The sequence below is a fragment of the Dendrobates tinctorius genome, unplaced genomic scaffold, assembly GCF_039654945.1.
Source record: "Dendrobates tinctorius isolate UK_male_01 unplaced genomic scaffold, ASM3965494v1 ptg000342l, whole genome shotgun sequence".
Lineage (NCBI taxonomy): Eukaryota > Metazoa > Chordata > Amphibia > Anura > Dendrobatidae > Dendrobates > Dendrobates tinctorius.
The window spans coordinates 6,059,124-6,085,801 of NW_027362008.1; the positions used below are offsets into that span (position 1 = coordinate 6,059,124).

The 26,678-nt window shown below is 46.3% G+C and overlaps 1 protein-coding gene across 1 annotated transcript in view; it reads right to left on the reverse strand.

The window, feature by feature from the left end:
* The window catches only part of LOC141074888 (C-type lectin domain family 12 member B-like), a 209,760-nt gene that overhangs the window by 168,022 nt on the left and 15,060 nt on the right, over positions 1 to 26,678 (reverse strand). Inside the window, exon 3 of the mRNA XM_073562196.1 lies at positions 7,081 to 7,164. Coding sequence (XP_073418297.1) covers positions 7,081 to 7,164 — 84 coding nt within the window. The remainder of the gene's footprint in view (positions 1 to 7,080; positions 7,165 to 26,678) is intronic.

The following is a 26,678-nucleotide window of genomic DNA, read 5'->3' on the forward strand; positions in this document are numbered from 1 at the left end:
ATAATAATGATAAGACTAGAGAGGAGTAAGGGAATGTGTCACCCATGGGTGAGGAGCTGATATGTAATAATGATAAGACTAGAGAGGAGTAAGGGAATGTGTCACCCATGGGTGAGGACCTGATATGTAATATTGATAAGACTAGAGAGGAGTAAGGGAATGTGTCACCCATGTGTGAGGAGCTAATGTGTAATAATGATAAGACTAGAGAGGAGTAATGGAATGTATCACCCATGGGTGAGGAGCTGATATGTAATAATGATAAGACTAGAGAGGAGTAAGGGAATGTATCACCCATGGGTGAGGAGCTGATATTTAATAATGATAAGACTAGAGAGGAGTAAGGGAATGTATCACCCATGGGTGAGGAGCTGATGTGTAATAATGATAAGACTTCAGTGGAGTAAGGGAATGTGTCACCCATGTGTGAGGAGCTGATATGTAATAATGATAAGACTAGAGAGGAGTAATGGAATGTGTCACCCATGGGCGATGAGCTGATATGTAATAATGATAACACTAGAAAGGAGTAAGGGAATGTGTCACCCATGTGTGAGGAGCTGATATGTAGTAATGATAAGACTAGAGAGGAGTAAGGGAATGTGTCACCCATGTGTGAGGAGCTGATATGTAATAATGATAAGACGAGAGGAGTAAGGGAATGTGTCACCCATGTGTGAGGAGCTGATATGTAATAATGATAACACTAGAGAGGAGTAAGGGAATGTGTCACCCATGGGTGAGAAGCTGATATGTAATAATGATAAGACTAGAGAGGAGTAAGGGAATGTGTCACCCATGGGTGAGAAGCTGATATGTAATAATGATAAGACTAGAGAGGAGAAAGGGAATGTGTCACCCATGTGTGAGGACCTGATATGTAATAATGATAACACTAGAGAGGAGTAAGGGAATGTGTCACCCATGTGTGAGGAGCTGATATGTAATAATGATAAGACTAGAGAGGAGTAAGGGAATGTGTCACCAATGTGTGAGGAGCTGATATGTAATAATGATAAGACTAGAGAGGAGTAAGGGAATGTGTCACCCATGTGTGAGGAGCTGATATGTAATAATGATAAGACTAGAGAGGGGTAAGGGAATGTGTCACCCATGTGTGAGGAGCTGATATGTAATAATGATAAGACTAGAGAGGAGTAAGGGAATGTGTCACCCATGTGTGAGGACCTGATATGTAATAATGATAACACTAGAGAGGAGTAAGGGAATGTGTCACCCATGTGTGAGGAGCTGATATGTAATAATGATAAGACTAGAGAGGGGTAAGGGAATGTGTCACCCATGTGTGAGGAGCTGATATGTAATAATGATAACACTAGAGAGGAGTAAGGGAATGTGTCACCCATGTGTGAGGAGCTGATATGTAATAATGATAAGACTAGAGAGGGGTAAGGGAATGTGTCACCCATGTGTGAGGAGCTGATATGTAATAATGATAAGACTAGAGAGGAGTAAGGGAATGTGTCACCCATGTGTGAGGACCTGATATGTAATAATGATAAGACTAGAGAGGAGTAAGGGAATGTGTCACCCATGTGTGAGGACCTGATATGTATTAATGATAAGACTAGAGAGGAGTAAGGGAATGTGTCACCCATGAGTGAGGAGCTGATGTGTAGTAATGATAAGACTAGAGAGGAGTAAGGGAATGTGTCACCCATGGGTGAGGAGCTGATATGTAATAATGATAAGACTAGAGAGGAGTAAGGGAATGTGTCACCCATGTGTGAGGACCTGATATGTAATAATGATAACACTAGAAAGGAGTAAGGGAATGTGTCACCAATGTGTGAGGAGCTGATATGTAATAATGATAAGACTAGAGAGGAGTAAGGGAATGTGTCACCCATGTTTGAGGAGGTGATATATAATAATGATAAGACTAGAGAGGAGTAAGGGAATGTGTCACCCATGGGTGAGGAGCTGATATGTAATAATGATAAGACTAGAGAGGAGTAAGGGAATGTGTCACCCATGGGTGAGGAGCTGATATGTAATAATGATAAGACTAGAGAGGAGTAAGGGAATGTGTCACCCATGTTTGAGGAGGTGATATATAATAATGATAAGACTAGAGAGGAGTAAGGTAATGTGTCACCCATGGGTGAGGAGCTGATATGTAATAATGATAAGACTAGAGAGGAGTAAGGGAATGTGTCACCCATGGGTGAGGACCTGATATGTAATATTGATAAGACTAGAGAGGAGTAAGGGAATGTGTCACCCATGTGTGAGGAGCTAATGTGTAATAATGATAAGACTAGAGAGGAGTAATGGAATGTATCACCCATGGGTGAGGAGCTGATATGTAATAATGATAAGACTAGAGAGGAGTAAGGGAATGTATCACCCATGGGTGAGGAGCTGATATTTAATAATGATAAGACTAGAGAGGAGTAAGGGAATGTATCACCCATGGGTGAGGAGCTGATGTGTAATAATGATAAGACTTCAGTGGAGTAAGGGAATGTGTCACCCATGTGTGAGGAGCTGATATGTAGTAATGATAAGACTAGAGAGGAGTAAGGGAATGTGTCACCCATGTGTGAGGAGCTGATATGTAATAATGATAAGACTAGAGAGGAGTAAGGGAATGTGTCACCCATGTGTGAGGAGCTGATATGTAATAATGATAACACTAGAGAGGAGTAAGGGAATGTGTCACCCATGGGTGAGAAGCTGATATGTAATAATGATAAGACTAGAGAGGAGTAAGGGAATGTGTCACCCATGGGTGAGAAGCTGATATGTAATAATGATAAGACTAGAGAGGAGAAAGGGAATGTGTCACCCATGTGTGAGGACCTGATATGTAATAATGATAACACTAGAGAGGAGTAAGGGAATGTGTCACCCATGTGTGAGGAGCTAATGTGTAATAATGATAAGACTAGAGAGGAGTAAGGGAATGTGTCACCCATGTGTGAGGAGCTGATATGTAATAATGATAAGACTAGAGAGGAGTAAGGGAATGTGTCACCCATGTGTGAGGAGCTGATATTTAATAATGATAAGACTAGAGAGGAGTAAGGGAATGTATCACCCATGGGTGAGGAGCTGATGTGTAATAATGATAAGACTTCAGTGGAGTAAGGGAATGTGTCACCCATGGGTGAGGAGGTGATATGTAATAATGATAAGACTAGAGAGGAGTAAGGGAATGTATCAACCATGGGTGAGGAGCTGATGTGTAATAATGATAAGACTACAGTGGAGTAAGGGAATGTGTCACCCATGGGTGAGGAGGTGATATGTAATAATGATAAGACTAGAGAGGAGTAAGGGAATGTGTCACCCATGGGTGAGGACCTGATATGTAATAATGATAAGACTAGAGAGGAGTAAGGGAATGTGTCACCCATGTGTGAGGAGCTGATATGTAATAATGATAAGACTAGAGAGGAGTAAGGGAATGTGTCACCCATGGGTGAGGACCTGATATGTAATAATGATATCACTAGAGAGGAGTAAGGGAATGTGTCACCCATGTGTGAGGAGCTGATATGTAATAATGATAAGACTAGAGAGGAGTAAGGGAATGTGTCACCCATGGGTGAGAAGCTGATATGTAATAATGATAAGACTAGAGAGGAGTAAGGGAATGTGTCACCCATGGGTGAGGAGCTGATATGTAATAATGATAAGACTAGAGAGGAGTAAGGGAATGTGTCACCCATGGGTGAGGACCTGATATGTTATAATGATAAGACTAGAGAGGAGTAAGGGAATGTGTCACCCATGTGTGAGGAGCTAATGTGTAATAATGATAAGACTAGAGAGGAGTAATGGAATGTGTCACCCATGTGTGAGGAGCTAATGTGTAATAATGATAAGACTAGAGAGGAGTAAGGGAATATATCACCCATGGGTGAGGAGCTGATATGTAATAATGATAAGACTAGAGAGGAGTAAGGGAATGTATCACCCATGGGTGAGGAGCTGATATTTAATAATGATAAGACTAGAGAGGAGTAAGGGAATGTATCAACCATGGGTGAGGAGCTGATGTGTAATAATGATAAGACTACAGTGGAGTAAGGGAATGTGTCACCCATGGGTGAGGAGCTGATATGTAATAATGATAAGACTAGAGAGGAGTAAGGGAATGTGTCACCCATGGGTGAGAAGCTGATATGAAATAATGATAAGACTAGAGAGGAGTAAGGGAATGTGTCACCCATGGGTGAGAAGGTGATATGTAATAATGATAAGACTAGAGAGGAGTAAGGGAATGTATCACCCATGGGTGAGGAGCTGATATGTAATAATGATAAGACTAGAGAGGAGTAAGGGAATGTGTCTCCCATGGGTGAGGAGCTGATGTGTAATAATGATAAGACTAGAGTGGAGTAAGGGAATGTGTCACTCATGGGTGAGGAGCTGATGTGTAATAATGATAAGACTAGAGTGGAGTAAGGGAATGTATCACCCATGTGTGAGGAGCTGATATGTAATAATGAAATGACTAGAGAGGAGTAAGAGAATGTGTCACCCATGGGCGATGAGCTGATATGTAATAATGATATGACTAGAGAGGATTAAGAGAATGTGTCACCCATGGGCGATGAGCTGATATGTAATAATGATAAGACTAGAGAGGAGTAAGGGAATGTGTCACCCATGGGTGAGGAGCTGATATGTAATAATGATAAGACTAGAAAGGAGTTAGGGAATGTGTCACCCATGTGTGAGGAGCTGATATGTAATAATGATAAGACTAGAGAGGAGTAAGGGAATGTGTCACCAATGGGTGAGGAGCTGATATGTAATAATGATAAGACTAGAGAGGAATAAGGGAATGTGTCACCCATGTGTGAGGAGCTGATATGTAATAATGATAAGACTAGAGAGGAGTAAGGGAATGTGTCACCCATGTGTGAGGAGCTGATATGTAATAATGATAAGACTAGAGAGGAGTAAGGGAATGTGTCACCCATGTGTGAGGAGCTGATATGTAATAATGATAAGACTAGAGAGGAGTAAGGGAATGTGTCACCCATGTGTGAGGAGCTGATATGTAATAATGATAAAACTAGAGAGGAGTAAGGGAATGTGTCACCCATGGGTGAGGAGCTGATATGTAATAATGATAAGACTAGAGAGGAGTAAGGGAATGTGCCACCCATGTGTGAGGAGCTGATATGTAATAAGGATAAGACTAGAGAGGAGTAAGGGAATGTGTCACCCATGTGTGAGGAGCTGTTATGTAATAATGATAAGACTAGAGAGGAGTAAGGGAATGTGTCACCCATGTGTGAGGAGCTGATATGTAATAATGATAAGACTAGAGAGGAGTAAGGGAATGTGTCACCCATGTGTGAGGAGCTGTTATGTAATAATGATAAGACTAGAGAGGAGGAAGGGAATGTGTCACCCATGGGTGAGGATCTGATATGTAATAATGATAAGACTAGAGAGGAGTAAGGGAATGTGTCACCCATGTGTGAGGAGCTGATATGTAATAATGATAAGACTAGAGAGGAGTAAGGGAATGTGTCACCCATGGGTGAGGAGCTGATATGTAATAATGATAAGACTAGAGAGGAGTAAGGGAATGTGTCACCTATGGGTGAGAAGCTGATATGTAATAATGATAAGACTAGAGAGGAGTAAGGGAATGTGTCATCCATGGGTGAGGATCTGATATGTAATAATGATAAGACTAGAGAGGAGTAAGGGAATGTGTCACCCATGGGTGAGGAGCTGATATGTAATAATGATAAGACTAGAGAGGAGTAAGGGAATGTGTCACCCATGTGTGAGGAGCTGATATGTAATAATGATAAGACTAGAGAGGAGTAAGGGAATGTGTCACCCATGGGTGAGGAGCTGATATGTAATAATGATAAGACTAGAGAGGAGTAAGGGAATGTGTCACCCATGTGTGAGGAGCTGATATGTAATAATGATAAGACTAGAGAGGAGTAAGGGAATGTGTCACCCATGGGTAAGGAGCTGATATGTAATAATGATAAGACTAGAGAGGAGTAAGGGAATGTGTCACCCATGGGTGAGGAGTTGATATGTAATAATGATAAGACTAGAGAGGAGTAAGGGAATGTGTCACCCATGTGTGAGGAGCTGATATGTAATAATGATAAGACTAGAGAGGAGTAAGGGAATGTGTCACCCATGTGTGAGGAGGTGATATGTAATAATGATAAGACTAGAGAGGAGTAAGGGAATGTGTCACCCATGTGTGAGGAGCTGATATGTAATAATGATAAGACTAGAGAGGAGTAAGGGAATGTGTCACCCATGGGTGAGGAGCTGATATGTAATAATGATAAGACTAGAGAGGAGTAAGGGAATGTGTCACCCATGGGTGAGGAGGTGATATGTAATAATGATAAGACTAGAGAGGAGTAAGGGAATGTGTCACCCATGGGTGAGGAGCTGATATGTAATAATGATAAGACTAGAGAGGAGTAAGGGAATGTGTCACCCATGTGTGAGGAGCTGATATGTAATAATGATAAGACTAGAGAGGAGTAAGGGAATGTGTCACCCATGGGTGAGGAGCTGATATATAGTAATGATAATATATTAGTATTGTATAAAAGTATTATTTGTTCAATGAATTGTAGCAATATGTGGAGTAAGACGAGTCCTGGAGGGGAGATATGTGTCATTTCGGCTGGTAGCTGTGGTTATGTGAGCTCGGAGGTATGCTCCAGCACAGATTGTGCTGAGAGAGTTATTAGGCCAATCCTGGACTGGGTTTATCGAGCGGTCATAAGAGATGGGTGGGAATGACGGCTCACATATCCCCTCCCCAGGGCAGTGGTTTGGCAGATGAAATGGAGGCCACTTGCCTCATTCAGTGTCTGTGGCTGCAGGTGAGGAGACCTCCATGTGTGTGTTGGTGAAGGCACTGACCCATCGGGCGGACCCGCAGTGCTGTACGGACTGTGGATTTTCTGCTTGTGACTTTGTGACGGATGCGGCTGCTCATTTGGTTTTTTTTTTCTATCCAGAGCAGCTTACGCCGTTTAATAAACTTGCTTGGACATTCCAGTTATTCCATATACATCTTTTCATCAGTGAAACGTTACTTACACTTTACTGCAAGTCCAATACTGGAGGCCAATAACAGGAGAGACAAGAGGAGCAGCGACAGGAGCAGGGCCCGGGCCTGAAATCCTAATGGGGAGAGAGCAGTCAGTGCCAGTGACTGTAGGTGACTCGTCCTATCTGCTTCACAGTCTAGTGTGTGTGTGTGTATATATATATATACTGTATATATATTTATATATATATATATATATATATTTATGTATATATATATGTGTGTGGGGGGGCTGCATTATACTCTGTGTAGGGGACTGCATTATACTGTGTGTGACTTTATTATACTCTATGTGTGTGGGGCTGTATTATACTCTGTGTGGGTGGCTGCATTATACTCTGTGTGTGATGGGGCTGCATTATACTCTGTGTGTGGGGCGGTATTATACTCTGTGTGTGGGGGGACTGGATTATAGTCTGTGTGTGACAGCATTATACTCAGTGGTTGGGGGGTCTGCATTATACACTGTATGTTACCGTATTATACTCTGTGTGTGGGGTTCTGCTTTATACTCTGTGTGGGGGAGCTGTATTATACTTTGTGTGTGGGGGTTGCATTATAATCTGTGTGTGACTGTTTTATACTCTATGTGTGTGGGGGGCTGCATTATACTCTGTGTAGGGGGCTGCATTATACTGTGTGTGACTGTTATACTCTGTGTGTGGGGCTGTATTATACTCTGTGTGGGTGGCTGCATTATACTCTGTGTGTGATGGGGCTGTATTACACTCTGTGTGTGGCTGCATTATACTCTGTGTGTGATGGGGCTGTATTATACTCTATGTGTGTGTGGGGCTGCATTATACTCTGTGTGTATGTGTGGGGGGCTGCATTATACTCTGTGTGTGATGGGGCTGGATGGGGCTGTATTATACTCTGTGTGTGATGGGGCTGTATTATACTCTATGTGTGTGGGGCTGTATTATACTCTGTGTGTGGGTGGCTGCATTATACTCTATGTGTGTGGGGCTGTATTATACTCTATGTGTGTGGGGTTGTATTATACTCTGTGTGTGGGGTTGTATTATACTCTGTGTGTGGTGCTGTATTATGCTCTGTGTGTGATGGGGCTGTATTATACTCTGTGTGTGGGTGGCTGCATTATACTCTGTGTGTGATGGGGCTGTATTATACTCTATGTGTATGTGGGGCTGTATTATACACTGTGTGTGGGTGGCTGCATTTATACTCTGTGTGTGATGGGTGTTGTGAGTTCATTTTTCCCTTCACCATTGAGGTCTGATGAACTCCCTCCTCTGGTGAAGGAAGGTAGTGAGGCTGATTACCAAACACATGGGCAGCTAGATGATGACTGGGTGGCTGGAATTGAGGACTGGATATAAGGCTGCCGACGCCCTTCTTCCTGGCTGGTGATTTTCCTGCTGGATTCTTGGAGACCAGTCTGATTCCTGCATCTCAAAGCTAAGTTTTTCTGCTCTGCTTTGTACTCTTCAGTTTTGTTTTGTTTTGCCTTGTTTTTTGGGAGTTCTGCCATCCCCGGCCGGGGGTGAGTTGAACTCCATTTTTGTCTCAGATCTGTTGATATTTTGCTCTGTCTAAAGAATATACCTGAGTGCTGATATAGTCTTTTGAAGCCTAGCGACTTCAGGGCCTGTTTTTCCTATCAGTCGGTTGGCTCATTTTGATAGGGTTTTGCGGATGGCAGACAGCAGCTTTCCTATCCTGTCCTATGTAGTTAGCTTGGGCCCCATAATTTGCTCAACCTATCTTTCTATCTGTGTTAGTGTTTTCATCTTGCTTCACCATCATTATATGTTGGGGGCTGCCTATTGCTTTGGGGTCTGCTCTGGGGCAGTTTAGTTTTTCCCCTTTCTGTCTTTAGGCTATATAGTTCTCCGGCTGTGATCGAGGGGTCTAGGGCACTGTAAGAACCCCCCACGGCTACTGCTAGTTGTTGTGATAGGTTCAGGGGTCTGCAATCCGATAGCTGCCAACCTCTCTGGTTTTTCTGGACTTAGCTGGTATTTTGTTTTTTCCTCCTTCGGTGACTCATCATAACAGAATCACCAGCCATACCGCAGATCCTAGGGTACTCAATAGCAGGAGAGAATTGTAAAAAAAAAAAAAAAAAAAAAAAAAGAAAGGTGTCAGAATTTTTTTTTTTTGTGTGCATATTTTTTCCTCTATATCTCTGAGGCCGTAGGAGGAATTTTTCTCTCAATGGAGATGAAGCAATTGTCTGATCGTGTGGAGCAGCTCGCTGCTGAAGTGCGGGGAATTTCCACCTATCTTGCTCATTCACATGCTGCTGAACCAAAGATTCCTACTCCTGATGTATTTTTGGGGGATCGGTCTAAATTCTTGAATTTCAAGAATAATTGTAAATTATTTTTTGCCTTGAAGCCTAACTCGTCGGGGAACTCCACGCAGCAGGTTAAAATTGTCATCTCTTTGCTGCGATCCCCAGGATTGGGCGTTTTCTTTAAAACCTGATGATCCTATTCTGACTAATGTGAACGCATTTTTTCAAGCCTTGGGGTTGTTGTATGATGAACCTAATGCTATTGATCAGGCTGAAAAGACCCTGTTGGCATTAAGCCAAGGTCGGGATTCGGCAGAGTTGTACTGTCAAAAATTCCGAAAGTGGGCGGTGGATCGGCGGTTACGTGAACGCAGGGCTGCACGAGAGGTGTTGCCACCTGTTGAATAAATGTCTGAACCTATGCAATGTGATAGAGTTTTGTCCAGGGAGCAGCGTCAGGAGTTCAGAAGGCGTAATAAGCTGTGTTTTTTTTGTGGAGATGCCTCGCATATTATTTCTGTCTGTCCTAAACGAGAGAAACGTTGTGCACACACGTTTTCTGTGGGTGGTGTTCAACCTAAGTTTCTTCTGGCAATTACTCTGATCTGCTCCCTGTCCACATTTTCCGCCAAGGCTTTTGTGGATTCAGGAGCAGCTCTTAACCTGATGGACTTGGATTTTGCTAAACGTTGTGGATTTCCTATGACACCTCTGCGGACGCCTATCCCTTTGAGGGGTATTGATGCTGCTCCTTTGGCAAAGAATAAACCTCAGTTTTGGACCCAGGTGGTAATGCGGGTCGCCCCAGACCATCAAGAAAATTGCAGATTTTTGGTGTTGCATAATTTGCATGATACCATTGTTCTGGGGTTTCCCTGGTTACAAATTCATAATCCAGTTCTGGATTGGAAATCTTTGTCTGTGGTGAGTTGGGGTTGTCGGTGTGCCCTTAGTGATGCTCCTGTTTTCTCCACCTCTCCCCTGTCGCATGATGTTCCTGACTATTTGGCGGACTTTTATGATGGATTTAGTGAGAATGAGTCTGCGTCTTTGCCTCCTCATAGGAGTTATGACTGTGCAATTGAGCTGAACCCGGGGTGTAAATTCCCCAAGGGTCAGCTTTTCAATTTATCTGTACCCGAGCACGAGGCTATGCGATCCTATATTAAGGAGGCATTGGAGAAGGGTCATATTAGACCATCCTCTTCTCCCTTAGGTGCTGTTTTTTTTTTCGTGGCTAAAGAGGATGGTTCATTAAGGCCTTGTATTGACTATCATGCCCTCAACAAAATTACTGTTAAATATCAGTATCCGTTACCCCTGATTTCTGATCTATTCTCCAGAGTTAAAGGTGCTTGCTGGTTTACCAAGCTTGACCTCAAGGGGGCGTATAATCTGATTCGCATTAAGCATGGGGATGAATGGAAGACGGCGTTTAATACTCCGGAGGGACATTTTGAGTACCTGGTGATGCCTTTTGGGCTCACTAATGCACCTTCTGTCTTCCAGTGCTTCATGAACGATATATTCCCAGACTTTGTGGATACATTTTTGATTATCTATCTGGATGATATTTTGATCTTCTCCAAGAATTGGGACTCTCATGTGGAACATGTTCGGACTGTGTTCCGGATTTTGAGGGAGAATTCCCTGTATGTCAAGGGATCGAAATGCCTTTTTGGGGTACAGAGGATTTCATTTTTGGGATTTATTTTGTCTCCTTTAACTATTGAAATGGACCCGGCCAAGGTACAGGCCATTTATGATTGGGTTCAGCCCACTTCTTTGAAGGCCCTCCAGAAGTTTTTGGGTTTTGCTAATTTTTATCGGAAATTTATAGCTAATTTTTCTGGTATTGCCAAGCCATTGACGGATTTGACTAGGAAGGGTGCTGATGTGCTGAATTGGTCTCCGGAGGCTGTTTCTTCCTTTCAGGAGCTGAAGCGAAGATTCACTTCTGCTCCGGTTTTGCGGCAACCTGATGTCTCACTCCCGTTTCAGGTGGAGGTGGACGCTTCTGAGATTGGTGCAGGAGCGGTGTTGTCCCAAAAAGATCCTGTGACATCTAAAATGAATCCTTGTGCTTTCTTTTCCCGAAAGTTCTCCCCATCCGAACGTAACTATGATGTGGGGAATTGGGAACTGTTGGCCATGAAATGGGCATTTGAGGAGTGGAGACATTGGTTGGAGGGAGCCAAACACCAAGTTGTGGTCCTTACTGACCACAAGAATTTGATTTACCTGGAGTCGGCCAAGCGCTTGAATCCTAGACAGGCTAGGTGGGCCTTGTTTTTCACACGTTTTGATTTTGTGGTCTCTTTTCTTCCGGGCACTAAGAATGTCAAGGCAGACATCCTCTCTAGGAGTTTCCTTGCTGATTCTCCTGTTGTGACTAAGCCTGCTACCATCTTAGGCGAGGGGGTAGTTCTTTCTGCCATCTCGCCCGATTTGAGACGTGCTCTGGAAGAGTTTCAGGAGGACAAACCTGAGCGTTGTCCCAGTGGAAAGTTGTATGTTCCTGACCAGTGGAGGAAGAGAGTGATGTCTGAAGTTCATTGCTCTGCATTGGCTGGTCATCCAGGTATTTTTGGTACTAGAGATCTGGTGAGTCAGTCTTTTTGGTGGCCCGCCTTGTCTCATGATGTCAGGAATTTTGTGCAGTCCTGTGGGACTTGCTCCCGGTCTAAACCTTGTTCTCGCTCTAGTGGCTTGTTGATGCCTTTGCCGGTGCCCAGGAGGCCATGGACCCATATTTCAATGGATTTTATCTCTGATATGCCTATCTCTCAGAGAATGACTGTTATTTGGGTGATTTGTGATAGATTCTCTAAGATGGTCCATCTTGTACCACTCCCTAAGTTGCCATCTTCCTCTGAGTTGGTGCCCTTGTTTTTGCAACAGGTGGTTCGCTTGCACGGGATTCCTGAGAACATTGTATCTGACAGAGGAGTTCAGTTTGTGTCTAGATTTTGGAGGACTTTCTGTTCCAAGCTGGGAATTCAGTTGTCCTTCTCCTCTGCATTTCACCCTCAGACCAATGGGCAGACGGAGAGAACAAACCAGACTTTGGAGTCGTATTTGAGATGTTTTATTTCTGCCAATCAGGATGATTGGGTTTCATTTTTGCCCTTGGCCGAATTTGCTTTAAATAATAGAGCTAGTTCTGCCACTTTGATGTCACCTTTTTTTTGTAACTTTGGTTTTCACCCTCGATTTTCTTCAGGGCAGGTGGAGCCTTCTGCCTGCCCAGGTGTTGACACTGTGGTGGAGAGAATGCACCAGATCTGGGACCAAGTAGTGGATAAGTTGTCTCTCTCCCAGGAAAAGGCCCAGCAGTTTTCCAACCGGCATAGGACCGTTGGTCCCCAGTTTAAGGTGGGTGATATGGTTTGGTTGTCATCAAAAAATATCGCTATGAAGGTGGCTTCTCCTAAGTTTAAGCCTAGATTTATTGGACCTTACAAGATTTTGGAGATTATTAATCCGGTCTCTTTTCGGTTGGCTCTTCCTGTCACATTTAAAATTCATAATGTGTTTCATAAGTCCTTGTTGAAGAGGTTTGTTGAACCAGTAGTTCCTGTGGTGGCACCTCCTGACCCTATATTGGTTGAAGGTAACATGGAATATGAGGTAGAGAAGATACTGGATTCCCGTCTGGCTAGACGGAGACTCCAGTATTTGGTTAAGTGGAAGGGTTATGGTCAGGAGGATAATTCCTGGGTCTCTGCCTCTGATATTCATGCCGAAAGATTGGTGCGTGCCTTTCATTGGGCTCACCCGGATCTCCCTGGTGGCATGGATGAGGGTTCGGTGACCCCTCCTCAAGGGGGAGGTACTGTTGTGAGTTCATTTTTCCCTTCACCATTGAAGTCTGATGAACTCCCTCCTCTGGTGAAGGAAGGTAGTGAGGCTGATTACCAAACACATGGGCAGCTAGATGATGACTGGGTGGCTGGAATTGAGGACTGGATATAAGGCTGCAGACGCCCTTCTTCCTGGCTGGTGATTTTCCTGCTGGATTCTTGGAGACCAGTCTGATTCATGCATCTCAAAGCTAAGTTTTTCTGCTCTGCTTTGTACTCTTCAGTTTTGTTTTTGTTTTGCCTTGTTTTTTTGGGAGTTCTGCCATCCCCGGCCGGGGGTGAGCTGAACTCCATTTTTGTCTCTGATCTGTTGATATTTTGCTCTGTCTTCAGAATATACCTGAGTGCTGATATAGTCTTTTCAAGCCTAGCGACTTCAGGGCCTGTTTTTCCTATCAGTCGGTTGGCTCATTTTGATAGGGTTTTTGCGGATGGCAGACAGCAGCTTTCCTATCCTGTCCTATGTAGTTAGCTTGGGCCCCATCATTTGCTCAACCTATCTTTCTATCTGTGTTAGTGTTTTCATCTTGCTTCACCGTCATTATATGTTGGGGGCTGCCTATTGCTTTGGGGTCTGCTCTGGGGCAGTTTAGTTTTTCCCCTTTCTGTCTTTAGGCTATATAGTTCTCCGGCTGTGATCGAGGGGTCTAGGGCACCGTAGGAACCCCCCACGGCTACTGCTAGTTGTTGAGATAGGTTCAGGGGTCTGCAATCCGATAGCTGCCAACCTCTCTGGTTTTTCTGGACTTAGCTGGTATTCTGTTTTTTCCTCCTTCGGTGACTCATCATAACAGATGGGGCTGTATTATACTCTGTGTGTGTGGGGCTGCATTTTACTCTGTGTGTATGTGTGGGGGGCTGCATTATACTCTGTGTGTGATGGGGCTGGATGGGGCTGTATTATACTCTGTGTGTGATGGGGCTGTATTATACTCTGTGTGTGGGGCTGTATTATACTCTGTGTGTGGGGTTGTATTATACTCTGTGTGTGGGGTTGTATTATACTCTGTGTGTGGGTGGCTGTATTATACTCTATGTGTGTGGGGTTGTATTATACTCTGTGTGTGGGTGGCTGCATTATACTGTGTGTGACTTTATTATACTCTATGTGTGGGGGGCTGTATTATACTCTGTGTGTGATGGGGCTGTATTATACTCTGTGTGGGTGGCTGCATTATACTCTGTGTGTGATGGGACTGTATTATACTCTATGTGTGTGGGGGCAGAATTAGACTGTGTGTGGGTGACTACATTATTATTTATCAAATTATCATTTGTTTGAAACCAAACATGACACGTCTGCATGTCACTGGGGGCAGAAACTGTTTTCTTGATTTCTGATGGGCGCACAGGCTGCAAAACATTGCTATGTGTAGCCTAAATTCTACTGATTCTGAAAATATGTTTCCTGTCTCTAGGATTAATGTGTGTTATACAATCCGAGTTTGAGTAGACAAAGGAAATTCTAAATCAATGGTGGGAGAATCTGCTCTGGGTAATGACCAGCTGCAGGAGGGGGGAAGAGGGGATAGAATTACACAGAGCAGAGAGGGGAAAAGGATGCTGAGAGGGGGAATCGCTTGTGAAGCATGTCATTCACAAACCAAGGAGAGGCAACAGGCAGCTCTGGATGGGTACTTCAGTTATTTAGAAAATAACTCATATTTTCCTGACACTGGTAATCGAGCCCAGATTATATAGGCAGAAGGAGTGGCTAACCAAGCACAGCCCACTTTAGGAGTTTTCCAATATAGCTGATTATCCCCTGTTCTGCTGGAAGAAATAAACACATCTTATACACTGACAAAGTGCCTCCTCTCAGCGTAGTAGGAGCAACCAGATGCTGCGGTCTTTTGGCTTCGCTCCGTTGCGGTAACCCCATGACATATTACCCCCTCTTCTATGAGGGACCTCCCGAACTTCAGGACCAGGTTTTATCTGGGTGTGCAACATGAAAATCCCAAACCAGTCTGGCCGCATGGATGTCAGAGGTCAGTACCCAAATCCTCTCCTCAGGACTGTATCCCTTCCAATGTACTATGTATTGAAGCGACTGACAAACAAGAGGAGAGTCTAAGACCTTTGCTAGCTAGAACTGTAGATTACCATCGATAATGACAGGAGAAGGTGGTAGAGGCGAAGGTACTACAGATGCCTCGTACCTTTTGAGAAGCGAATGGTGAAAAACATTATGAATACTGAAGGTAGGTGGTAAAGCAAGGCGGAATGCTACAAGATTGATGGTGTTTAAGATCCTTTAAGGACCAATAAACCTGGGACCCAGTTTCCAAAACAGAATCTTCAGCTTAATTTTCCTCGAGGACAGCCATACCAAGTCACCAATACATAGGTCCGGACCCACCACGTGTCTCCGATCAGCCACACTCTTATTTAGAACCCATGTTTCTCAAATTATTAGTCGCCCCCTGCCATATTGTAGAGATGGAAGATGAAAACCGCTCTTCCTCCGGTAATCCGGAAGGGTAATTACCATTGAAAGAACTAAACTTCGGCTGTAACACATATGCCCCGAAAAACGAGGACTTACTAGTTGATTCCTAACGATTATTTACTGCGAATTCAGCCAACTGGAAGTAGGTATCCCAGTCATCCTGATTTTCAGACACAAAACATCTGAGATATTGTATGTCTCCAAATTCTGATTAACTTGTTCAGTCTGCCCATTAGACGGCGGGTGAAATGCAGAAGAAAAAGACATTGAATCCCCAGACGGGTGCAAAATGCTCCCCAAAATTTGGAGATAAACTGCACCATCCAATCATAAACTATCGGTAGGAATCCCATGCAGTATAATAATTTCCATGACAAAAATTTGCGCCAGAAATGTGGCGTTAGGCAAAGCAGGTAAAGCAATAAAATGACACATTTTACTGAATCTGTCCAACACCACCACAGGATTACAATGTTCCCTGCAGACACGGGTAGATCCATAATAAAATCGACTTATAAGCGAGTCCAAGGTCTGCTGGAAATCTCCAGTGGTTGGAGAGCCCCTGATGGACAAGTATGTAAGGTTGTAGAACGTGCACAGATATTTGTAGGCAGCTACATATTCCTGAACATCCTTATGAGCAACTGGCCACCAAAAATGCCAAGTAAGTAGATCGGAGGTGGCCTTATTCCCAGGATGTCCAGCCAACACACCGTATCGTGATATTCGCTGAGGGCTCTAAGGCGTAGATTGACTGGAACGAACAGTTTACCAAGCGTACAGGTAGCAGGGGCATCCCCCTGAGCATCAACCACCTCTCTTTCAAAATTTAAGCATATACAGTAGACGTCATCATCACAGCCTTTTGGAGAATAGGAACCGGTTTGCACTTATCTTCTCCCCCAGGAAAGCAATGAGACAGGGCATCTGCCATAACGTTTTTACTCCCCGGCCTAAAAGTAACAAAAAAGTTAAACCTGGTAAAAAAATAATGCCCATCTCGTCTGTCATGGTGTAAGACGTTTCGCCGATTCCAAATATACCAAATTCTTATGATCTGTGATAACCATCACTGAGTGAACCGCTCTCTCCAAGGAATGATGCCACTCCTCAAATGCCCATTTGATAGCTGAGAGTTACCTATTATCAATATCGTAATTTTTCAGCTGGTGACAGTTTTTCGGAAAAATAAGTACACGGTTGCCATTTACCAGGAGACACAACTTGCGATAATGCAGTCCCCACTCCCACCTCAGATGCATCGACCTCCACAATGAAAGGCTGTGAGATGTCAGGCTGTACAATAATTGGCACAGAAGCTAAATACCTTTTCAGTGTGTTGAATGCCTCCCTAGCAGGACTGGACCACTTGGAGAAGTCTGTCCCCTTCTTGGCCATATATGTGTCTAGTAGTTAAGGCAAGGATAAGGAATTTGCAAGCGTACAAACCAGGCATCAGTCGATAATAAATTGCTCCAGCACTCCTTCATAAAACCATAGAAGACTAACTTAATTTCCTTCTATGACAGAATCACTGACTGGGTGGATCAGGGAAATACTGTAGATATAGTATATTCTTCAGCAAAGCATTTGACAAAGTATCTCACACCATCCTTATTGAAAAACTGACAAAGTATGGAATGGACAAGGCAACTGTTAGGTGGATTCATAACTGGCTTAGTGATCGGACCCAAAGAGTGGTCATAAATGGCTGCACATCTAGTTGGAAGAATGTCTCAAGTGGGGTACCACAGGGCTCTGTCCTGGGCCCTGTATTGTTCAACATCTTTATCAATGATTTAGATGAAGGAATTGAGGGTAAACTGATTAAATTTGCTGATGACACAAAGCTAGGATGGGTAGCTAATACTAGAGAAGAGAGGGAGAGGATTCAAAAAGATATAAATAAACTGGAGCAGTGGGCAGCAACTGACAGAATGGTTTTTAACGGCAAAATGCAAAGAACTACATATAAATGAAAAAAGCATGGGAGGAATAAGGCTAAGCAACAGCACATGTGAAAAAAACTTGGGTAGACTAATAAATCACAGACTGAACAGGAGTCAACAGTGTGATGCAGCAGAAAAAATGGCAAATACATTTCTGGGATGTATTAACAGAAGCATACAGTCTAGATCACGTGAAGTCATTATTTCCCTCTACTCCTCTTTGGTCAGACCTCATCTGGAATATTGTGTCCAGTTTTGAGTGCCACATTTTAAAAAAGACATCAATAAACAGGAGCAAGTTCAGAGAAGAGCGACCAGAATGGTGACCGGTCTGCAAACCCTGTCTTATGAGGAAAGGTTGCAGGATTTGGGAATGTTTAGTTTGCAGAAGAGAAGACTGAGAGGAGACTTAATAGCTGTCTACAAATATCTAAAGGGCTGTCACATTGTAGAAGGATCATCTTTATTCTCATTTGCACAAGGAAAGACTAGAAGCAATGGGATGAAACTGAATGGAAGGAGACAGATTAGATATTAGAAAAAACGGTAATCAATGAGTGGAGCAGGCTGCCACGAGAGGTGGTGAGTTCTCCTTCAATAGAAGTCTTCAAACAGAGGCTGGAAAGACATCTGACTGGGATGATTTAGCGAATCCTGCTTTGAGCAGGGGGTTGGACCAGATGGCCCAGGAGGTCCCTTCCAACGCTACGATTCTAGTGTAATGTTGTGTGCACATTTATTCAACTGCAATATTTTAGCTGTTTATTTTTCTTTTTCCACCTGAAAACATTTCAGTATATTTTTCTCTTGCATTGTTCAGATTACTGGGGCGTGCTGAGCTGTCAGTGTTTTGATTGACAGCTAGACTAGCCAATCTGTGACTGGGAGGCATCGTCTGTCTCAGGTGTTCACTATCCCGGGTAATTGCAATGCTTATTTAACTGAGCAGCTTCTCCTAGACCACTGACAGACATACATTCATCTTGTGAGGTTAGTGCTCTGTGATCTCCTGTGCCTTGTGTTCTGTTTGCTTGATCTGTTGCCAGACTTTGGACTTTATTCTGACTATCCGCCTGTTTAACCCCTTCAGCTGTGATCCATTAACCTCCCAGTACGCTGACCTCGGAACATTACCTGACTACGCCTTTGTCTCTTTCTTCTGTTTATGACGTACCCTCCTGGCTTCTGACCTTTGGACTCCATGACCACTGCGACTTACGGCTTGGCCGTGAGAAGTAACTGGCGTCACGTTACATCTGGCCACTGTTAGGCGTCAGGTTCCTGCCACTGCACAGCAGGAATCCAGAGCCTTGCACCCAGCGGTCTCCCATTCTTCTTCGGCCGCAGTGGAGCCTGCTCAGCAGATTCGTCGGTCCCGGCGCTCTGCCCACGCCAACTCCGTGGGTTTGCTTGCTGCTGCCACCTCTGGCACAGCTATGACAATGTATGCTGCTCAGCAGCGAGATTCTCCAGGGACTAAGTCCTCATGTCGGGCCACTGAACATGCCCGTGGAATGATCTCCCATTGGAGATCAAGGGTCACGTGCTCAGGTCCTGCTCGTGTTCGGATTGGCCCATCCGAGAAGCCAGGAAGGTCCCGGACGCCCGTGGCTATAAAAGGTTCGCATGGCTGCTGTCATGTCGGACACTGTTCGCACCAGGGTGTCCTGCAGACAGCGGTAATAACCCATCCTACCACTTGGTTCTCAGCGGCACTGGTTGGTCTTCTGATCCGGCTTGGATTGGGTTAACCAGGTTGTCATTCTGGCTGAGGGCTTAGCCACGCCCTCTGTCTTTAAATTGCCCTGTGTGACTATGGGCGTCACCGACTATAGCTCTTGCCTTGTGCTAAGCGATACCGGTCTGGAGTGGTGGTCTAAGGAGCATACGGTTTCTGGTGTAGTATATTCCATTGTTGCCATTTTGCCTCCCTGTGTTGTATTTTTTGGTTGCCCTTGCACATTATTGTATTCCCCTGTGTGTACGCGGTGTGGTGCATTTCCGTTATCCCTGTCCATACTTATTTGTGGGGTCTGGTGTTTGGTCTCCTCACTGGGTGGAGGGTGGTGGGTTCAGCTTTGGGCTGGACAGGAGACAAGGACAGGGTGGAGGCCCAGGCAGGCACACCTTCAGTGTAAACCCTGGGTTGAGGGACAGACAGACAGGGTTTCCCCTAGTCTGAGGGACATCGCAGGGGCCCCGGGGTTTCAGCCTAAAGTTACCTAGGCTTCCCATGACATTATAGTCGGCCCAAAAAAAAAAAAAGGATTATTTACCATGGATCCTATAGTCTCCATAACCAAGCAGCTGGAGGCTCTGTCCATACAGGTCACTGAACTGAGGGGGGCGCTCCAGCAACAAGGCCTGTCAGTTCCTGCTGTGCAAACTGAGGCAGCAGTCAGGGCAGCTGAGCCCAAGTTACCTCTTCCTGAACGATTTTCTGGTGATCGCTGTAAGTTCGTTGTATTTCGTGAATCCTGCAAATTGTATTTTCGCATGCGTCCACTCTCCTCAGGAAATGAGGCTCAGCATGTGGGATAGGTAATTTCCTTGCTGAGTGGTGACCCACAAGCATGGGCTTTTTCACTACCTTCTGATTCACCAGCATTTGAGTCCATGGACTTTTTTTTTCTGCTCTTGGTTTAATCTATGACGATCCTGACAGACTGGCGTTAGCAGAGTCTAAAATACGCTCTATACTCCAGGGTGAGCGACTGGCGGAGGATTATTGTACGGAATTTCGTCGCTGGGCTGTGGACACTCAATGGAATGACCCTGCACTAAGGAGTCAATTTTTGCATGGGGTTTCTGGAAGGGTTAAACAAGCTCTGCTAATGTATGAGACTCCCGCCTCTCTGGAGGCTGCTATGGTGCTTGTAGTACGCATTGATCGCCGCTTTCGTCAGAGGTCGCAGGAGACATTGCCTGTGGGGGGAGTGCTCTGGTGAGGTCGCCTCAGGTGAATCCGTGGAACCTTTGCAGATCGCTGGTATATCACATACACATAATAACAAGCATAAATGTCCCTTGCCCAGAAAGCAAGGGGTCTGTTTTTTGTGGCAGAAAAGGACATTTTATTAATGCTTGCCCCCTGGTACCTAAGAAAGACGTGCCGGCGGAAAACTGCTAGGCTCAGAGGGTTTGGAGGAGTCTAGTATGAGCCTTTGCATATCCTCCGTGGTGGTCTCCCAGTGTATGCTCCCTGCCAAGGTAGTAGTCGGGGGCCAAGAGCTGTCGATTACTGTATTTGTAGATAGTGGTTCAGCCGCTAATCTCATTGATGAAAAGTTTGTGCGTACAGCGGGATTTAAGGTGGAGATGCTGCCTAATCCTATCCAGGTGGTTACCATCAATGCCTCCCCTCTCTCACAAGGGGAGATTAAAGAGTTTGTGGCTGATGTACAACTCCACATTGGGGTCCTACACTTTGAGCGGGTAACATGTAAGGTACTCAGTTATTTACCTGCTCAGGTAGTTCTGGGGTTTCCATGGTTGTCTATGCACAATCCGGTGATTGATTGGAAAACCCAGGACATAATCCAGTGGAGCAGATATTGCCAGGAGAGTTGTCTGGCCACATGTATCTCCGCTGTGACTCCCAGCATCCCGGAGCCACTGCTGGACTTTGCTGATGTATTTTCTAAAAGAGGTTGTTCAGAGCTGCCACCGCACCGACCCTATGACTGTGCTATTAGGTTAAAACCGGGGGCCAAGTTACCGAAAGCCAGGATGTTTAATATCTCAGGTCCTGAGAGGCAAGCTCTCAAAGAATACATTGCAGAAAGTCTAAGCAAAGGGCACATCAAGCCTTCATCATCTCCATTGGCGGCGGGGTTCTTCTTTGTCAAGAGAAAGATGGCGGATTACGCCCGTGTCTGGATTTCAGGGAACTCAACCAGATTACAGTTCCTGACCCATACCCGATGCCACTGATACCCGATTTGTTCAACCAGGTGTCTGGTGCCAAATGGTTTTCCAAGCTTGACCTCAGGGGGCGTACAATCTCATAAGAGTCCGTCAAGGGGATGAATGGAAGACGGCATTTAATACCCCTGAGGGTCATTTTGAGAATTTGGTGATGCCATTTAGGTTGACGAGCGCGCCAGCAGTATTTCAACATTTCATAAATGATGTCTTTTCTCATCTCTTGGGGAAATTTGTTATTATATACCTTGATGACATTCTTATTTACTCACGCGACCGTGATGCACACATAGAGCATGTTAGGCAGGTATTGCAGTTGCTCAGGGAGAACAAGCTGTATGCCAAGCTTGAGAAATGTGTATTTGTCGTCCAACAATTACCTTTTTTGGGTTGTGTAATTTCCACCTCAGGGTTTAAAATGGACACTGCTAAGGTGCAAGCGGTGCTGCAGTGGGATCGGCCTGATAATCTCAAGGCGCTTCAGCGATTCCTGGGCTTTTCCAACTTTTATAGGAAATTTATTAAGAATTTTTCTATGATTGCTAAACCGCTCACCGACATGACTAAAAAAGGTACCAATTTTTCTGACTGGTCTGAGGTTGCTGTGCGCGCGTTTGAATTCCTCAAAAACAGTTTTGCTTCAGCTCCCATCCTGGTTCAGCCTGATGTCTCCCTACCATTTACCGTGGAGGTGGATGCATCTGAGGTTGGAGTGGGGGCGGTACTGTCTCAGGGTCTATCCTTGGGCAAATTGCACCCGTGTGCCTACTTCTCCAAGAAGCTGTCGCCTGCCGAGCGTAATTACAATATTGGTAACAGGGAATTGTTGGCCATCAAGTTGGCATTTGAGGAATGGCGACACTTCTTGGAGGGGGCTGTCCATCAGATTACTGTTATAACAGACCATAAAAATCTGCTTTATTTAGAGTCTGCTAAACGCCTGTCCCCCAGACAGGCTCACTGGGCGTTATTCTTCACCCGGTTCAATTTTTTTGTGACATACCAACCAGGTTCTAAGAATACTAAGGCGGACGCCTTGTCCAGATGTTTTCCGGGTGGAGAGCCACGTGAGGATCCAGTGCCTATCCACCAAAAGGGAGTTGTGGTCTCGGCTCTCACGATAGAAGTTGAGGCAGAGATTGCGGAGGCTCAGGAGGAGGTACCGCCGGATCTGCCTCCTAATAAATCGTTTGTGCCACTACACCTACTCTTAAAGGTGTTAGGGGAATATCACGATACTGTCCTGGCGGGCCACCCAGGGGTTAAGAGCACTCTGGAACTTGTATCACGTCGTTTTTGGTGGCCCAAAATCCGGCAGGACGTGGCCTCATATGTGTCAGCCTGTACCACGTGCGCACGGGCCAAGACACCACGCTCCTGTCCTGCTGGCACATTGCATCCTCTCTGTGTGCCCAGTAAGCCATGGACTGAGATTTCCATGGATTTCATTACGGATTTGCCCTCCTCGGCTGGGAACACTGTCATTCTGGTAATAGTTGATCGGTTCTCTAAAATGTCGCATTTCGTTGCTTTGCCATCTTTGCCCAATGCGAAGACCCTTGCTCAGGTTTTTATTCGCGAGGTGGTCAGACTTCATGGTGTCCCGTCTGACATTGTATCTGATAGAGGTACACAATTTGTGGCAAAATTTTGGAGAGCTTTTTGTTCACGCCTAGCGATTAAATTGTCTCATTCATCGGCTTTCCATCCTCAGTCGAATGGGCAGACTGAGCGTATGGACCAAAACCTGGAACAATACTTACACTGTTTTGTGTCTGACAATCAGGAAGTGTGGTCGGCGTTTCTTCCTCTGGCTGAATTCGCGATAAACAATGATTGTCAGGAATCGTCTGGGGAATCTCCTTTCTTTTGTGTTTATGGTCAACATCCCCAATTCTGTACCTTGCGCCAAGGGTGCTCTGCGGGCGTCCCTAAGGAGGACCAGTTGGGAGCACAATTGTCATCCGTTTGGAGGAGAGTAAAGTAGCGCTTGCTGAATGTAGGTTCTAGGTACAAACATGTGGCTGACGGTAGATGTGTGCCAGGTCCGGACCTGTGTGTGGGTGATTGGGTGTGGTTGTCTACAAGGAACATTAAACTCAAAATACCATCGCTTAAATTGGGTCCCAGGTTCATTGGTCCGTTTAGGATCTCCACAATTATCAACCCTGTGGCATTTCATTTGGAGTTACCTGCCGTATACAAGATACATAATGTGTTTCACGAGGTGTTACTTAAGAAAGTCGTGGGTGCTGTTGATGTTTCTCCCGTGCCACCACCTCCCGTCTTGGTGGATGGCACTTTGGAGTTTGAGGTGTCCAAGGTGGTTGACTCTCGGGTAGTGCGTCACACTCTACAGTACCTGGTCCACTGGCGTGGCTATGGTCCTCAGAAGAGGACTTGGGTGCCGGCTTCGGACATACATGCGGACCGACTGATTACAGGGTTTCATCGCCGCCATCCGGACAAGCCGGGTCCTCGACATTGTGAGGTTCCTGGGGTCCCTCATAGAAGGCGGGGTACTGTCATGTCGGGCACTGTTCGCACCAGGTGTCCGGCAGACAGCGGTAATACCCCATCCTACCACTTGGTTCTCAGCGGCGCTGGTTGGTCTTCTGATCCGGCTTGGATTGGATTAACCAGGTTGTCATTCTGGCTGACGGCTTAGCCACGCCCTCTGTCTTTAAATTGCCCTGTGTGACTATGGGCGTCGCCGACTATAGCTCTTGCCTTGTGCTAAGCGATACCGGTCTGGAGTGGTGGTCTAAGGAGCATACGGTTTCTGGTGTAGTATATTCCGTTGTTGCCATTTTGCCTCCTTGTGTTGTATTTTTTGGTTGCCCTTGCACATTATTGTATTCCCCTGTGTGTACGCGGTGTGGTGCATTTCCGTTATCCCTGTCCATACTTATTTGTGGGGTCTGGTGTTTGGTCTCCTCACTGGGTGGAGGGTGGTGGGTTCAGCTTTGGGCTGGACAGGAGACAAGGACAGGGTGGAGGCCCAGGCAGGCACACCTTCAGTGTAAACCCTGGGTTGAGGGACAGACAGGGTCTCCCCTAGTCTGAGGGACATCGCAGGGGCCCCGGGGTTTCAGCCTAAAGCTACCTAGGCTGCCCATGACAGCTGCTCGCCCATGTGCTAGTATAGACTGAAATAATTTGGAGTGTATGATGATGGATGCATGTATCTGGTGACTGACTCATTATGAAACCCCTCCCCTGTGATAATACGAATGTGGTTAGGGTTTAGAGTCCGAGTCAGCGCCTGTCAGTGGCTAGTCTATAGGCCACAGTGCATACCAGCCATCTGCACACTAGAGTCTGATGGTGTCGCCCACTGCAGGGCACTATCGAACTGCGGCAAGTGGCAGCCACGCCGGTGCAACGCCTTGCGCAACCTGTGCGCTTACCTGGCCCAACCCAGGGCGATTAGTGGCGTCCACCTGAGTGACACTGTGCACACTTGCACACGTGATTTAACCCTTGCTGGCATCGCAGTCGCGGTGCCGAGCGCTAGCGGTCTAGAGGGACTTCAGTCCTGCGGTCTAAGGGCTGAGTTCTGTGACTATATGCTAGTGCTCACACTGCCGAGCTCTGTGAGAAATAACAGGCTACGGCATTTATTATTTGGTGGTTGTGCGACTCTGAAAGATAAGAGTCCGTCTCTGTACACATTGGGTGAGGTTAACCCCGTGTGTCCCGTTATTATACCGCCATATAGCGTCCGCCATTACCAAGCAGCAGTTAACACCTCTACACGGTGGACCCCGGGCTGCGAACGCACCTAAATACCATCTTTATTATTTGGTGCGTTCCGCCAGCCCGTAACAGCCACTATGTTTTTCTTTTTCGCCAGTATGAATCCTGTTCATACGCTTTGATGCAGATGACTCAGGATCTGGAGATGGATTGCCAGAGCCTGGAGTCATTGCAATATCAGTTGCAGGGTCAGATAAATAGCTTGATGTGAAGACTTCCCATAGCCCCCCACCAGTGGCGTAGCGTGGGGGGGGCGGGGGGGGCGGTCCGCCCTAGGCGGCAAGTATGTGGGGGCGGCGCCGCGTGGCAGCAGCAGTTCCTCTTCTCTCCTCTGCCGTGGAAGAAGCGCGGACTCCGCGGAGGCACAGTGCAGGCGCAGCTCAGCCTCAGGCGCTTTCTACCTTGCTCTGCTGAACTCGGACTCGGAGCCCCGGCTGCTGTCCGCTCCTGAGCCGGTGCTGGGCGCACTCAGGTGAACGCCCATCCGCTCCTGGAGCCTGGACGTCGGAGGAGGTGTTGGCCGCGGGTCGGAGCTGCCCGAAGAACACGTGGCTGCTGAGCTGAGGTGACGCAGGAGCAGATCCCGGGACACAGGAGCCGGTGAGTGAGGGGGACGGCGGGAAGCGCTGCCCAGCCTGCCCGGGATATCTGTGAGGGCCCTGAGGGGAGACACTCAGACTGTGACACCTGCTGTGAGGGCCCTGAGGGGAGACAGACTGTGACACCTGCTGTGAGGGCTCTGAGGGGAGACACTCAGACTGTGACACCTGCTGTGAGGGCCCTGATGGGAGACACTCAGACTGTGACACCTGCTGTGGGGGCCCTGAGGGGAGACACTCAGACTGTGACACCTGCTGTGAGGGCCCTGAGGGGAGACACTCAGACTGTGACACCTGCTGTGAGGGCCCTGAGGGGAGACACTCAGACTGTGACACCTGCTGTGGGGGCCCTGAGGGGAGACACTCAGACTGTGACACCTGCTGTGGGGGCCCTGAGGGGAGACACTCAGACTGTGACACCTGCTGTGAGGGCTCTGAGGGGAGACACTCAGACTGTGACACCTGCTGTGGGGGCCCTGAGGGGAGACACTCAGACTGTGACACCTGCTGTGGGGGCCCTGAGGGGAGACACTCAGACTGTGACACCTGCTGTGGGGGCCCTGAGGGGAGACACTCAGACTGTGACACCTGCTGTGGGGGCCCTGAGGGGAGACACTCAGACTGTGACACCTGCTGTGGGGGCCCTGAGGGGAGACACTCAGACTGTCTGTAACACCTGCTGTGGGGGCCCTGAGGGGAGACACTCAGACTGTGACACCTGCTGTGGGGGCCCTGAGGGGAGACACTCAGACTGTGACACCTGCTGTGGGGGCCCTGAG